The following is a 16,121-nucleotide window of genomic DNA, read 5'->3' as shown; positions in this document are numbered from 1 at the left end:
ATGCATGTGGGAGAAAGAAATTAACCTTCCATATTAAACTCATGTTGCTGTTCATTGTAACTTATTCTATGAGTAAGCAAACACTTACGATTGATTATGGGCACAGTTCCTTGTAATGGTGACTCAACCAGGCAATCCGGTATGGTTTCCCTTGAGATTAACTCACTTTTCTGTGGAAGTTCTTGACATCCGACTTCCCAGTAACTACTAACTGACAACATTGATGCGTCATAATTTGTCACCAGATCATTTACTGCATTGTTTCTCAACTTTCTCTAAACCCTAACCCAATACAATAAATTAAAATACGAATCTTCACTTTCCTACATTACTAAATGCATGGTCAGGGACCACATGCAACACCTTCACGGACCACCAGTGGTCCACGGACCACCTGTTGAAAACCCATGTCTTAGAGTAATAATATAAGGTTGTGTATTGACTGTCACTAAAACAAAAATGAACATGTATCCAATGACAACGGGACTGAATTTGAGTAAATGGCCTCAACGAAATGTCCATAAGATGGCGCAATTACATAATAAATAAATAAACAAATAGTCTACCACACACTCACACAGATCCAGCTTATTATAGCCAACAGTTTGTGAACAAATTAAGTGATGTGCTTTCGCTGTTTATCACTGAACCAATATTTACCATTAATCTTTATTGACGACAGAATGACAAAGTGCACAAGCATAAAAACAAAACACAACACAACCACTAATGACTGCAGAGTAAAATCTTAAGGAAATAAAGATGAATATAAAAATGATTATCAAACAATACTACTGGTACTCTGGTCATGATTCCATCATGCAGCAAACCTATACAGCCTCTAGGCAAACCTGTGCCTTTTTTTCCCCTTTTCTGTACCATTACTGAAGGAAAATGCAAAATGGAGGTTCAATGAAAATGAATTGGGTCTCCATATTGTGCAGTTCCCCTGTATATGTCTATACAAAGTGCTAGCCAAATGAAGAATAACATGTGCCTATGAATACTAACTTCTGACGTTAAAAAAAAAAAAAAAAAATCTGACATTGTTACACAGAGTATAAAATACATAGGACTAATATGCAAATTAGCAATTTCTAAAGCACCATCTTCGGTTGAGAGACATTGTGCAAAGTCATGTTTTACTTCAAATGTATTTCACAACAATGAGACAATTAATAATCAATAAAACATTAAGGCATTTATAAAAGAAAATGCACTTCATACACTGTGGACATAGAAGTAATTCTAAGCCAACACAAATCCCTCATAATATGGTACAAGACCAGCCCTTGGGAATCAAATTGGCATAATAGGCAATATCTCACAGCACAGTATGGACATACCTGATGTCTGAATTTATGACAAAAGACAAAAGAAAACAATAAAACTAAGGGGGTTGGGGGATGGCGCCACATAATAACAAATACAATGCCAATATCACACAATAATGAATCAATATATCCAGTTGCATACTGTATGTTCAGCCTATGTAGAAGGCCTCAGGGCTGCCTAATAGTACACACTGGAGGGGGTAGGGCCCTTCATGAGAGCAAAGGGGGCAGCAGGGCCTGAAAGCCCAGCAACAGGATACTCTTTGGTGACCTCTAGCTGTGCGCGATTCCATGGCAAGGTCCTCATGAGGACAAAGGTCATCCCAGGAAGAGCCGGCAGTGGCTCTGTATCTCATCACTGTTTAACACCCGAGCCAGTCCTTTGTAATTTCTCCCAACTTGACAATCTTCAGGCTACTGTCTTCCAATTTGAAATAGTGGGCACCTTTGAAGAAGTAGCTGTAATCTGTGAAAGCAAGGAGAAAGCATTGCACATTAAAGCTCTTCATTGTGAACCTTTGTTGCAGAAGAAATGCCAACGAGCAGTCTGCCTAAACCACACTGGACCTCTGCATTTATGTTTCTTTCATCTCACCTAATCTTAAGACAAAAAACAATTTATCATGTTTCTCGCTTATGCTGGAACAAAGGTTGTTTGAATTGACAAAAACAATATTCCTTATAGTATAGGCTCGGAGTACAATCAGCCTTCAATATGGGGCATATATGACATCATTTGCCGTCGGAGAAAAAACTGAAACAAATCAGGCACAAAGTTGGACGTCCTCATTTTCAAAATGTTAATATAAGGCAGTGTACAGAGGCGCCACTGTGGAGGGGTACAGAAGTTCTCTATATAAATGTGTTTTCTCACCATGTGGGGGAGGTGCTATGTGATGCTTACAGTATGTATGTCAGGAGCAATGGCCTGAGCAGTAATGGAAAAATCCCTGGTAGACTGCCATCATACCATCTCACAGAGCAGGGGTTATGGCAGGGGATGGTCCCTCTGATGGACCATCAGAAGGGGTTCTTCAAGTTTCATGTTCATACAGACGTGCATGTGCCTTTTTATGTTATATTGATGCATTGAATACATAGGACCACAATGGAAAAAAGCCTCCAGGACTTTATTGTGTTACCCTTTTAGCCCAAATGTCTGACTGTACCGACTCGCTGTTACATTCACAGTTACACAGTTATCCCTTGGTATGCCCATATATGGAGTTCTTTGTCAGGCATGCCCAAATATGGAGTCTATGCAGATGTCAGAATGATGTCAGAAGTCGGTGGGACGAACCCGTATTTAGGCATGCCCAAATATGGAGTCTGGCCCGGGCAGGGGCCTTGTGATGTCAGCTGTGGCCCGGGCAGAGGCCTTTTGTGGCGGTTCTGGACAACTGTGGGTCCGACCTACTCGACACCAGGTACTGCACTCCCTGTGGGGGTGTGGAACGCGTGTGTCGAATTTGAAGTAGGTGGGGCGAACGTTTCTCGAGTTACGTGGATTAAAGACGTACAGATGTACACACACACACACACAGACTTGGTGCATTTATAGTTATATTATTATTATTATTATTATGATGATGATGAAGTCTAATCCTAAATGAACAATACAAAAGTAAACCAAGATAATGTGCTACTATATATCTAATACATCTAATCGACACAAGGCCATCCGGCTTCAGAGCTACTTCTTGTCAACTGTTTTATTTTCACATCTTCACTAAGCAACCCAGTCCTTCTGAAAAGTCCATTTTTGGCTGCATGGCAACGCAAGAGTTCTGGTATATGAGCAGTGTTGTTGTTGGAGGCATGGTGCCAGACATGATGAAGAGGCTAGGCTAGATCGGCCTGGGCTCTGGAAACAAGGCATGTCACGGCAGAGAACTGGATCAGACAGCACTGACCCTGAAGGCTTAGTTTAGACAAATCTGGTTTGTTGTCAACACTCTTATTTGCAAGCGATCAGTTCCGATTTGTGTATCCAGACACATTATCAAACTACATGTGTTGGTGTAACGACACGCTAACGACACAGGAGTGAATGATGTAATGCTTAACTTGTATTCTGTTGCATGATGGTGTCACTTGCAGAAAATACCTATCTACATCTGATCTACATCTTCTTAGGCTGAACACAGCCTAAGAAGGCTCTATGCACAGCAGCCAATATTGGACAGAAATCCTTACTTCCTTCACAGGTCTTATATTACCAGTTATACTAATGAAGGCTCTGTTCCATTCTGGTCAAACAGAGTCAGGGTGCTAATATTGTGCATTGGATCACTGGAAAAAACTGCTACACAAGGGGGTTTCAAATGGTCCCTTATGTTATGGGTAACTCTGAGAGTGTACAAATGGAACCAAATGGACCATTATGGGCCTAAACAAAGTATTTGCACCGGGGGCCTAATGCAAGGTCCATTCGCCACTGGAACAGAGCCTTAATTAGCAGTCCCGATTTCTTTCCAATACTGTGCATAGAGCAGTTTTAGCAACAGAATTTGGGAGATTGTCCTGTATGACCTCAGTCTCTAGTTGAGCGAAGCATGATACACACTGACTTGTGAGTCTGAGGCATTTCTTGTATTATACCTGCAACCATAACCTGCCGCATACTGTATGTACTCGCTGATTGCACAGTCTTGTCTAAGTATTATGTCTCTACTGTATGTCTATTGTATTGCAGGGTAAGGATTGGAATGCCAGGCTGCTGCTGATGGATGGGCAGACAATGCAGCACATGCACACAGAAGTCCAGTGGTCATTTCCTCATGGTTGCCCTTTCACTCTGCTCTGCTCGTCGAAAGCGTTAGTTACCGAAGGCAAAGACAAAATCACTCCTGGGGCATGAGAGGAGTTATGTGGAATATGGCAGGATGTATGTGTTTTGCAGGATCAATATTGTAGCTACTGTAGGTTTGTTGCATAAATCTTATTTAACCTTTTTTAATTATAACTATGGTCATAGCCATACATATCGAAATATATCTATATGGCTCTTGGATTAATTATATATATGACACTCTGGACTGCTACAGTCAGATTGTCTAACATTGATATAAAACATGTTGGGGATAACAGAATTTATTCACTAAAACCCTGCAAGGTTATATACATACACTTATTGAGAGAACAATTACAGTTTTTGCTGCCAGATCCAGTCTTTCTTTCTTTCTTTCTTTCTTATCTGATCTTATACAATTTAGGCATTTAGCAGACACTCTTAATCCAGAGCGATTTACAGTAAGCAAGAACAACACATGGAAATATGCCTACATTAAATACATACAAAAGATAGATAAAAAAAAAAAAACAGAAAGCTTAAAATAAATGAAGATGTGTTCTTACCAATGCCATTCAGACTGAAGGCAGAGTCGATGCCGTCTGGAATTCCATTCCATGAGTCAGCGATAAGCTTGGGGAATCCAGGGTCCATTTTCTTTTTATCCTCATTGTACCTAAGGGATCATCATGAAGTGCATGGATTTGTATATTGAATAGGTATGACCATATTTCACATCTTTATTACTGTAAGTGGGTGGCTCTACAATCTAATGGTATTAGTTACGGTGGACCTCAGTGACCTATCTGCTCTCATTCATCCCCCATGGCTCTAACCTGCAAGACATCTTTCCTCTTTTATTTTTCTACATAGGCGGTTATCCTAGTTTTATAGCACAACTACACAACAAAAGTGCCTCACTGCCTATTGATGCGGAGGTATTAAATGTAAACATAGGACTCAGCAAACAAACATGCTCTTCCTTGGAAGTGAAAGAGTTACAGGAAGTCCATACTGAAATTGTGTATTTGTGTAAGAGAGTTCAGTGTAAATCAATCATACTAAAGAGCCTAACCGAAACCAGGCATGACTCTGGGCAGCAATAACATATGATAACATCGTCAACGCAGGCCTGGACTTTGCAACAAACAACCTTTATGCTTATGGACTTATGTGCATTTAGGCTTTGCTCTTCACCTCCAGAACTTGTCCCCAGAAAACAGGTACGTCTTCCTGTTTTTCCTGAAGCTGAGGGCTGCGTCAATGTTTTGTACGTCACTGGGTAGGCCAAGGGAGGAGATACTCTTGGGGTAGCCTTTCTCCAGCTGGTCCGCTTTGTAAATCCACATTTCATTGCCTGGGATAAAGACAGGGGTGTTGAGACACCAAATCAAAGCCAAAATAAATACATGAATGAATATATATATATGAATGTGTGTGTGTGTGTGTGTGTGTGTGTGTGTGTGTGTGTGTGTGTGTGTGTGTGTGTGTGTGTGTGTGTGTGTGTGTGTGTGTGTGTGTGCGTGCGTGCGCGTGCGTGCGTGCGTGCGTGCATGTTTTGTCTCATGAAATGCCTGCAGAATTATTCCACTAACTAATGTACAAACAATAATGCATTTATACCTTAATTACAGTGTAATTCATCAAATCTACTCTATTCAGAATCAGATATATTGCAAAGGTGTATGAAACACTGAAATACCTAAATAATTTGGGCTGGGTATGTAATCAAAAAAAGGTTATGTCACATGTCAACTATTAGAAAGACAATATAAACTTTAAAAATTGAGAATATATGGAGAGCCTTTTGCTCAGCCAACCCTGAGCCTACATATGGTGGAAAATATACAGTGAGGCAGCTCTCAGTGTCCTGCAATCTGGAAAAGATATTATGTAAATGGAGTCAAGAGTCCGGAAGGTTGTCATGATGCTGCGATGCAAGGCATGCATGTTAAACCACTAGTAATAACCACAGTCTAACTCTAATGTCTTAACCCATTCTGGACGGGAACCCCTTTGTGTTTTAACCCATTCTGACCTGAGATCAGATTCTATAAACGTCTTCTACATCCTGACAGTTTTCTGATAAAGCTATGTTTCTATGTCAGTCGTTCTTCGAATTTTCAAAAATAGCAGACCTACAAGCTCGTATCGCGCCACTCGGTGGCGCGATATGAGCTTGTAGATCTGCTATTTTTAAATAGATAAAGCACGACATGATGCTAACACCAAAATGGGTTCCCGTTCAGAATGGGATAAGCATTATTTAATTATTTTATACTTTAGCTATTGAAAAATTTGAAAATGTGGCTAAAATCTTTGAATATATATTTCAGAGAGAACATTTTTAACTGAAATCTTTGCTTATGGGTCCCTGGATGGAACTACATATTTTGAGATGGGGGTCCGTGTCCAAATAGGTTTTTCATAGAGATGTCCCGGAAAAGTATCAGTATCGGCCCTATTTGGTCATATCGGGTCATATTGGTATCAGCAAATATGCCAGTCTAACCACCGATCCGACACAGGGGTAAGGGGTCGACACTATGCCAGTCTAACCAGCGATCCGACACAGGGGTAAGGGGTTTACACTATGCCAGTCTAACCAGCGATCCGACACAGGGGTAAGGGGTTTACACTATGCCAGTCTAACCAGCGATCCGACACAGGGGTAAGGGGTTTACACTATGCCAGTCTAACCACCGATCCAACACAGGGGTAAGGGGTTTACACTATGCCAGTCTAACCAGCGATCCGACACAGGGGTAAGGGGTTTACACTATGCCAGTCTAACCACCGATCCAACACAGGGGTAAGGGGTTTACACTATGCCAGTCTAACCACCGATCCAACACAGGGGTAAGGGGTTTACACTATGCCAGTCTAACCACCGATCCGACACAGGGGTAAGGGGTTTACACTATGCCAGTCTAACCACCGATCCGACACAGGGGTAAGGGGTTTACACTATGCCAGTCTAACCACCGATCCGACACAGGGGTAAGGGGTTTACACTATGCCAGTCTAACCACCGATCCGACACAGGGGTAAGGGGTTTACACTATGCCAGTCTAACCACCGATCCAACACAGGGGTAAGGGGTTGACACTATGCCAGTCTAACCACCGATCCGACACAGGGGTAAGGGGTTTACACTATGCCAGTCTAACCACCGATCCGACACAGGGGTAAGGGGTTTACACTATGCCAGTCTAACCACCGATCCGACACAGGGTTAGGGGTTTACACTATGCCAGTCTAACCACCGATCCGACACAGGGGTAAGGGGTTTACACTATGCCAGTCTAACCACCGATCCGACACAGGGGTAAGGGGTTTACACTATGCCAGTCTAACCACCGATCCGACACAGGGGTAAGGGGTTTACACTATGCCAGTCTAACCACCGATCCGACACAGGGGTAAGGGGTTTACACTATGGCAGTCTAACCACCGATCCGACACAGGGGTAAGGGGTTTACACTATGGCAGTCTAACCACCGATCCGACACAGGGGTAAGGGGTTTACACTATGGCAGTCTAACCACCAATCCCACACAGGGGTAAGGGGTTTACACTATGGCAGTCTAACCACCGATCCGACACAGGGGTAAGGGGTTGACACTATGCCAGTCTAACCACCGATCCGACACAGGGGTAAGGGGTTTACACTATGCCAGTCTAACCACCGATCCAACACAGGGGTAAGGGGTTGACACTATGCCAGTCTAACCACCGATCCAACACAGGGGTAAGGGGTTTACACTATGCCAGTCTAACCACCGATCCAACACAGGGGTAAGGGGTTGACACTATGCCAGTCTAAACACCGATCCGACACAGGGGTAAGGGGTTGACACTATGCCAGTCTAACCACCGATCCAACACAGGGGTAAGGGTTTGACACTATGCCAGTCTAACCACCGATCCGACACAGGGGTAAGGGGTTTACACTATGCCAGTCTAAACACCGATCCGACACAGGGGTAAGGGGTTGACACTATGCCAGTCTAACCACCGATCCGACACAGGGGTAAGGGGTTTACACTATGCCAGTCTAACCACCGATCCGACACAGGGGTAAGGGGTTGACACTATGCCAGTCTAACCACCGATCCGACACAGGGGTAAGGGGTTGACAGTATGCCAGTCTAACCACCGATCCGACACAGGGGTAAGGGGTTGACACTATGCCAGTCTAACCACCGATCCGACACAGGGGTAAGGGGTTTACACTATGCCAGTCTAACCACCGATCCGACACAGGGGTAAGGGGTTTACACTATGCCAGTCTAACCACCGATCCGACACAGGGGTAAGGGGTTTACACTATGCCAGTCTAACCACCGATCCGACACAGGGGTAAGGGGTTTACACTATGGCAGGTAAATAAAATGTTGGGGCAGGTGGAGTTTGCTTTCGAGTTGCCAAAACTACAAGTGCACATTTGAGTGAGGAGTTTGCTATTAACAACACAAGATAAAATAAGTATATACGTACGGTACGTATACATATTATTCTCTGGTATCGGTATTCGGTATTGGTATCGGCTAACACAGACATTGTGGTGGGACCCTGACGAAGGCGAAATGCCGAAACGCGTTGGTCCTTCTTTTTGTAATGTTCTTTGCCATGCCTCTTTTTTCACCTCACTGGAACAGAGTGCTTTGGATCCTCTTCTTTTAATGTTACAGAAATTGTGGTATCGGGATCGGATCGGGAACGAAAAAAGTGTATCGAGACATCCCTAGTTTTTCAGAAAAATGTTAGGATTTAGAAGCCGTTTTTTTAATCGTGTCCAAGAGCGAGCACCACATACAACCATACCCTGCTAATGTTTCTACTCATCCTAATGTTACAGTTCTTATAAATGGACCTTCACTACAGCAGGGGAAATCAGACAAAGGAATGCCATCCATTAGTCATGGAAATGGAATAACGGCTGTTTCTCTGGTCACCGTAGAGCTTGAAGTGACGCAAAAGCAACTAGATCCTGTTAGAACAGTGGTTGGTTCGCAATCTTTTCAACAAGAGACCCGAAAGAGAAAGTTGATGTCTCTCCAGGACCCGCAAAGTGAATCCTTTTTTTATTCTTCTTATTTTTTTATTCTTTTATGAAGTGTATTTTAGTTTTATTTTTTGTATTCTGTTAAATAAATGTTAGATTTTTTATTTAATCTTTTTCTTTCCTGAAAATCTTTTGAAGGGAGAGATAAAAAAAACATATTTACTCAAGCCGTGACCCATACAAATGAGTCTGTGACCCAAACGTGGGCTCCAACCCAGTGTTTGGAAAACCCTGTTGTAATACACTGGTTATCAACGTATGGCCCAGGACCCCAGGGGTCAATGCGGTGGGTTCCAGGGGTCAATGCGGTGGGTTCCAGGGGGTCCCCACTTAAATGACCGATATTTTGGCAGCGACAGGACACAAGTCCCTCTGGGTTAAATGAACACAGGGTTTTATGGAGTAGTTTTGGTTCCCAAGATATCAGATGGTGGTCCGTGCCTTAATGCATATCAAACTGGGATTCCTGTAACAACTAAGCTACAAAAGGGTGAGAATCACTGCTCTGGAATGAAAGCATCTTCATCTGCTGTGTACCTGCAAAGAAGATGGTCTTCTCCTCCATGGAGCTCTCGTAGGCAGCGTCCACCTTGACCGGCAGGTCTGGCCAGTAGGTGGCCACCAGCATGGGGCCGCTGGGCTTGCTTCTGAAGTTCACTGACCGGAAGAGGAACCTGGAAGAGGAAGAGTGGATGAAAGGAATGAGTGGAAGTTATTACTTATTATTATTAATGAGGCCAAGGCCTCATCATACACGTTTCATGATATTAGCAGTGGTAGTTTACTGATGAGTGTTTATTATGATTTGTTACCCTGTCCATGAGGATACCCTACAGTTGGAAATAAAGCATACTGTCACCAATGTTTTCGTATTCATATAATCACGTCATCTCCATACTCAACATTATGAAATTACTAATAAAGCCAGTATACCCTTTTTCTCTTTTTAATGACCTTCATATTCGTACAGAATGTTTAGTTGCTGGCTTCAAGTAGAAGAGCCTTTCTTTGTCAAACTCTCTCAGCACTGAGCGTTGGTCTAAAATTAGGGCTGTATTTTGCGTGTCTTAAGTACCAGGTCTTATTACCTAACTTGAGTAAACTAAAGACCTGGAGGCGTGATCAATGCTCTTTGGCCACTCAGAATAGCCAAATGGCATTGATCACGCCTCCAGGTCTTTAGTTTACTCAAGTTAGGTAATAAGACCTGGTACTTAAGACACGCAAAATACAGCCCCTAGCTAGACTGTACTTTCCCCCTAGGAAGTTGAGCTCTACCAGCCACCACAACAGCTGAATTATTTTAAATGACAAATCCTTTCTGATCGGCTGCCTCTAACCCAACCGACTGTATGACTACTACCATACAGTGGTTACATAACCTTCGAAACAAGCAGGCACGCATGCGTAGTACTCCTCATAGGTGCACTCCTGCACTTAAACAAACAGCACTACACCCCTTGGGGAAGAGGGCATGATAACAGAGTGAGCGAGCAAGACAGAGAAAGAGCAACAGAGAGAATGACAGACAGAGAAGAAGAGCTTTTGGGAAGTAGAAGGTCCCCGGTTCGACCTTCCTGTCAAAGTGTTCCTGAGCAAGACACTGAACCCCTAACTGCTCCCGATGAGCAGATTGGTGCCTCTCCCATCTATGTGTAACTGGGTGTAATGCACATTGCACAGAGCTTTGGATAAAGGTGCAATATAAATGCAGACCATTTAGAGAGAGAGAGAGAGAGAGAGAGAGAGAGGGATGAGGGGGGGACAGGGGGGTTAGTGCAAGTGCTTCACTGGCCCTAGTCAGCCACAATGGCCTGATTCATGAGCATCTGGTCCTCGTTAGGGCCAGGGCTGCCGACGCCAGCGGAACAAGACCCATCTTGCCCGGATTTCCAATACACAGCTGCACAACAACAGCAGCTTCCCAAACTCTTTTCCACTGACCTATTTTACACAGAGCAAGCGCTGCCCATCACAAAGGGTTTAAGTTGTGATAATGAATAAATATGAAGACGCAAAGCAGATATCCCCAAAACTTGTGTTTTTAATCAAGTCTGTCACATGGAATCAAGAGAACTGGTTGATAGTTGCTCGCGGGGAAATAAACCTTTTGTCTTCAGACCACAAGTGTGAGCCAGCGAGTGTCAGCCAGTGATTTTCCAACCTCTCACATAAAACCCGACCATCAAATGATGGGTCAGCTTGCTACTTACGGTATGTGTCTGGCAGAGTAGAAAAGATCTACGTAGGAGGATGTGACTCGTGGTCTGACCATTTAAATATATACAGTACTCAATTGACCAGGGTCATCCAGGGGTCTATACTTAGTGTCCCCTTTATACCAAATCTCTTCACGGAAACATAACTCATCTACTGTACTAGCTTACAACTTGTTGCAATTTGATGCATTGTGAGCTTGCATGTGCCTCACATGACAAGAATAGGGATGCTAAGTTTCATGTGGTTAATTCCCGACATACAGTGTGAGACAGGGACTGCCGATAATTCCGACTACGTGGCTTTGTGTGAGGTTAGGGTTAGGGATAGGGTTACCTATGGTTTTTGTAAGAGCAGTGCCTTAAACTGTCCAAAACCGTAGTTGGCTATAGCATCAACAGTGGGTAAGCTGATTACCGGTAGTCAAAGGGTTTTTGGTCCAATCCAACAGTTCTTAAAACTGCAAGGACATGTAACCCATACTACAATGCATCAGAGAGTTTGGAAACATGTGGCTGTATCTGTCCCTGTAAGAATGAACACAGTCAGCGGAATCAGCTGGTTGGACAGCAGATGTTATACCATCTCACCTCTAAAGCCTCCAGAGAGACATACATGGTATTTTATGCTGAGCTCCGTGAGAACTTTTGTTATTTGTCTCATCACGTCTAGATTTGTCCAAAACATAAATACGCAGAGCCAGGACAGAGAGGGGAAATCCTGAATGTTCTTTTACAACAACACAGACGCCTGTGAACGTTCGCTGAAGCCCAAAGTGCACTGGCTTTTATCTGCCGATATAAAAGTTGACTTGTTTTGCTGCTCTGCAGCCAGAGGACCTGACATGGCCTTGATCGAGGCAGCTCATTACGTCTCAGTCTAAGTGTCGGTTCCAGCAACAGGCAATGCACCGAAACGTTACTCATCTCTAACTTTGGAAAGGGGAATGTTATTGCCTCCAGACTCCCTCTCTTCTCCCCATTTCGCGCAGTGCCTCTGGGTCAGTGTGCTTGACGGCCCTATTTTCTCACATTTCATAGCAGGGATCACACAGCTTGCTTGATAGCAAAAGCCTTGTGTGATTCTACAAAAGCCAGAAAACACAAACCAATTAAAAAATATATATATATAAATAAGAACACCAGAGCTCACAGCAAGTTTAACCAGTTGAACGGCCGGTGTACATATTCTTGCGGGAACATTAGCCAAAAATAGTCGATCTACACTAGTGAGGTTGTAAATCAGCTATTTTTGGCAAAGAGATTTGGTATAGACGGAAAAAGTGGTCAAAGTATAGTTGTAACTCAAGTCCAGTTCTCAGACTACAGGGGTTTAAGTGGTTAAACATCTGTCACAACGGTCCAGCTGCAAATAACAGTATGCTGGAGTAATCCCTCTGAATTAGCAGAAAGTCCTGTTCCTGGGGTGAAAATATAATGCAGTTATGAAGTAATTTATTTTGTGTGTCATAATTCGATCATAACTTAGTCTCCTGAGACAGACTGTTGACTCACGTCAACTAGTTTGCCAATGGGTTCCCAGATTTCATAACTAAACCTTGATGACGTTTCATGACATACTTTGTAGTAATTAGCTTTATGCATTTAGCACACAAAGGTACTGCATGGTTATTGTTTTAAATATTGACACATGAAATATTTAAATATGATTAAACACTATCCTGATTGGACGATGGCAAGAACTGTATTGGTGAGAGGGAGTTCCACAGCGTGTCAAAAGACAATTTGTCTATTACTTGTGGGAAATTACAATCACAGATTTGTGGAGAATTAAGACAGAACGAGACCTCTGAGCTGTGAATGTTTTGCAACATGCATACGTCAAGCCAAGGCAGCTCAACGGATTCGCATTACGGGTGGTTTGAAAAGGCACTTTCCGTTGTCCTAAACCTGTGAGCATACAGTAAGATAGCAAAAATAGGGAAAGCACATCGACACGCCTGCAGACACACCTCCACCCGCAAATATAGGTGTCGGCAAAATGAATAGTGGGTTGTGTGGCCTGCAAGAAAACGTTTACGCATAGTGGAAGCTCCTAAATGCGTAATTCACGGAAAATGTCTATTACTTGCGGATAAAGAATGGCGTACAATGGAGCCCATTGTGTAATTTTTTTTTTTAAAGATTATTTTTTTGCGGCTTACGCCTTTTATTGATTTTTGAAGGGACAGACAGTAGGCTGACAGGAAACGGGAGAGAGATGGGGGGATGACATGCGGTAAAGGCCGTGTCGGGTTCGGGAGTCGAACCCGCGGCACACCGCGACTGGATCACCAGTCCGGTGCCCAGACCGTTACGCTACGGCCTGGGCCCATTGTGTAATTAAGCCCATGTTAGAGCCCTATGTGTAATTAGTCGAATAAGATCTCAATTCCCAACCATTGGGCAGGGGCCACAAGGTGGCGCTACACTGCAAATACAACTTTAGCAGCCTAGCAGGCTTATTCCCTGCTCATAGATTCCAATAGCTTTCCAATGCTACAACTCTGCCCACCTCAAAATGAGGTGGGAATCTGTTATGAAAGTTGAAAGTAGGAAAGTCCCAAACCTTCTATAGCTCGAGACCCAAGAGGGAACCTCGATGTCTCCCCGGGACCCAATCTAGTGAAAATAGCAGCTCACAACAACTCACCATACGACGAGTTGTGAGCTTGTAGATCTGCTATTTTTTTTTTTTTTTAAGATATTTTTTTGCGGCTTACGCCTTTTATTGATTTTTGAAGGGACAGACAGTAGGCTGACAGGAAACGGGAGAGAGATGGGGGGATGACATGCAGTAAAGGCCGTGTCGGGTCCGGGAGTCGAACCCGCGGCACACTGCGACTGGATTACCAGTCCGGTGCCCAGACCGTTACGCTACGGCCTGGGCCAGATCTGCTATTTTCACTACTTCTTCACTACTACATATTTATTTATGGGACAAAAAAAAAAAAGGAAAAAGTAAGAATTAATCCTTGAAAGATTTAGATATTTGGGGAAATGTTTGAAAATCTTTTGAAATAATAACAAAGAGATATATATTTTTTAAACTACAAGAATAAATGGATATTACTCCAGGCCCAAAACAATGGGTCCGTGGCCCACACAATGGGTCCCGTCCCACTGTTTGGGAAACACTGCGCAAGAGCTAGTTAACCCATTCTGAACGGGCACCCATTTTGGTGTCGGCATCATGTTATGCTTTAGCTATTGAAAAATAGCCCTGCAACTTAGGCAGGCCCCCTCTCTGGCCATTTTTTAAACCTCACTGAAAACGCACTTTTATTCTTTGGCTTTTAACACAGCATGAGACCTCTGTTCCTGAACTTGCTTCCCCCCCCCTTCTTTTCTTGTTTTGTGTGTTGTCTTTGTATTCTGTGTTTTTAGTCTATGTGTTTACTTACTGTTTTTACCTATGTACTGTACAGCACTTTGTGGCAGCTATGGTTGTTTTAAATGTGCTATATAAATAAAGTTGAGTTGAGTTGAGTTGAGTTGAAAAATAGCAGATCTACAAGCTCATATCGCGCCACCGAGTGGCGCGATACGAGCTTGTAGGTCTGCTATTTTTGAAAAATCGAAGAACGACTGACATTTTTTTAGAATCTGATCTCAGGTCAGAATGGGTTAATCAGACCAGTGTGTGTCCAGTGGAAACCTCGTATAGAATCTGATCTCAGGTCAGAATGGGTTAAGGAGCTCCAACAAAAACAATAGTATAGAGCACCGAAGTCCTGACGTAACTCGCTCATCCCGACGATTCCCCTGGTTTGCGGAAGTAATTTCTCTATGGAGAATAACATGGGGTGATCTTAATATCGTCTACTATAAGCGTTGTGGTCCAAAAATAAACAAGCTGTCTCTGCGTTATTGTCAGGGAGGTGTCTCTGTATCGTTTGCAACAGTCAGTCACTCACATATGATACAGTCTGCTTCTAGCGAAAATCTAACTAATTCAGCAGCAGTAACATTAGCGTTTTCTCTCAGTCAGTTGATTCTTCATATCCATATGAGTGAAGCGGCCGGGGTGACATGTTTATTTTTCAAACACAGTTGTTATATGAGGCGATCTCAAATCGCCTCAATGGGGATTTCAATGCAACTAAACAAATACATGAACCTGGGGACTGACGCCCTCTACTGAAAGTGACGTCAGACTTCGGTGCTCTATAGGGTCCGCGATTCAGGACAGTAGTCACACTGTTTCTTGGGTTAGAGCTGATCAGAAACAATTTGTCATTTAAAAGAATTCAGCTGTTGTGGTGGCTGGCAGAGCTCAACTCCCTAAGGGGGAAGTACAGTCAGGAAGCATTTAGACCAAAGCTTTGTGAACTGAGAGTGATTGACAAAGAAAGCCTCTTCTTCGAGTTGAAGTCAGCCCAGTAAACACAAGCTTACAAGCATCTACAACAATAAACCTACCTCCTGGGGAAATGATTAGGCTATGATCTGCATTGTGAAATCCCACTTTCTTTGTTTTGCTATGTTACATTTGTTTGTGATTGTGTGTTTCTTCCTGTGCATAGATTACAGAAAAGACAGACAACAAAGCCAACGTCTTGATACGTTTAGAGAGGGTTCAACCCGGGTGCAGAGTTAACGTTCCTTCAGAAAAGACAGACAACAAAGCCAACGTCTTGTTAAGTTTAGAGAGGGTTCAACCCGGGTGCAGAGTTAACGTTCCTTCCCACCACTGTGGACAATGCGGTTAG

General features: G+C 43.2%; 1 protein-coding gene across 2 annotated transcripts in view; it reads right to left on the bottom strand.

The window, feature by feature from the left end:
• Positions 1–650: 650 nt before the first annotated feature.
• Positions 651–16,121, bottom strand: part of mmp2 (matrix metallopeptidase 2) — a 35,488-nt gene continuing 20,017 nt past the window's right edge. For both annotated transcript variants that reach the window (XM_083794275.1, XM_083794276.1), the window contains exons 10-13: positions 9,731–9,867; positions 5,323–5,482; positions 4,692–4,801; positions 651–1,800 (exon numbers count right to left, since the gene is read on the bottom strand). In XM_083794275.1, coding sequence (XP_083650401.1) covers positions 1,697–1,800; positions 4,692–4,801; positions 5,323–5,482; positions 9,731–9,867 — 511 coding nt within the window. In that variant the 3' untranslated portion in view covers positions 651–1,696. The remainder of the gene's footprint in view (positions 1,801–4,691; positions 4,802–5,322; positions 5,483–9,730; positions 9,868–16,121) is intronic.

This window comes from Protomyctophum parallelum (assembly GCF_964188405.1).
Source record: "Protomyctophum parallelum genome assembly, chromosome: 2".
Lineage (NCBI taxonomy): Eukaryota > Metazoa > Chordata > Actinopteri > Myctophiformes > Myctophidae > Protomyctophum > Protomyctophum parallelum.
The sequence above is the reverse complement of the archived record's forward strand: the minus strand, read 5'-3'. Positions and strand labels throughout refer to the sequence as shown.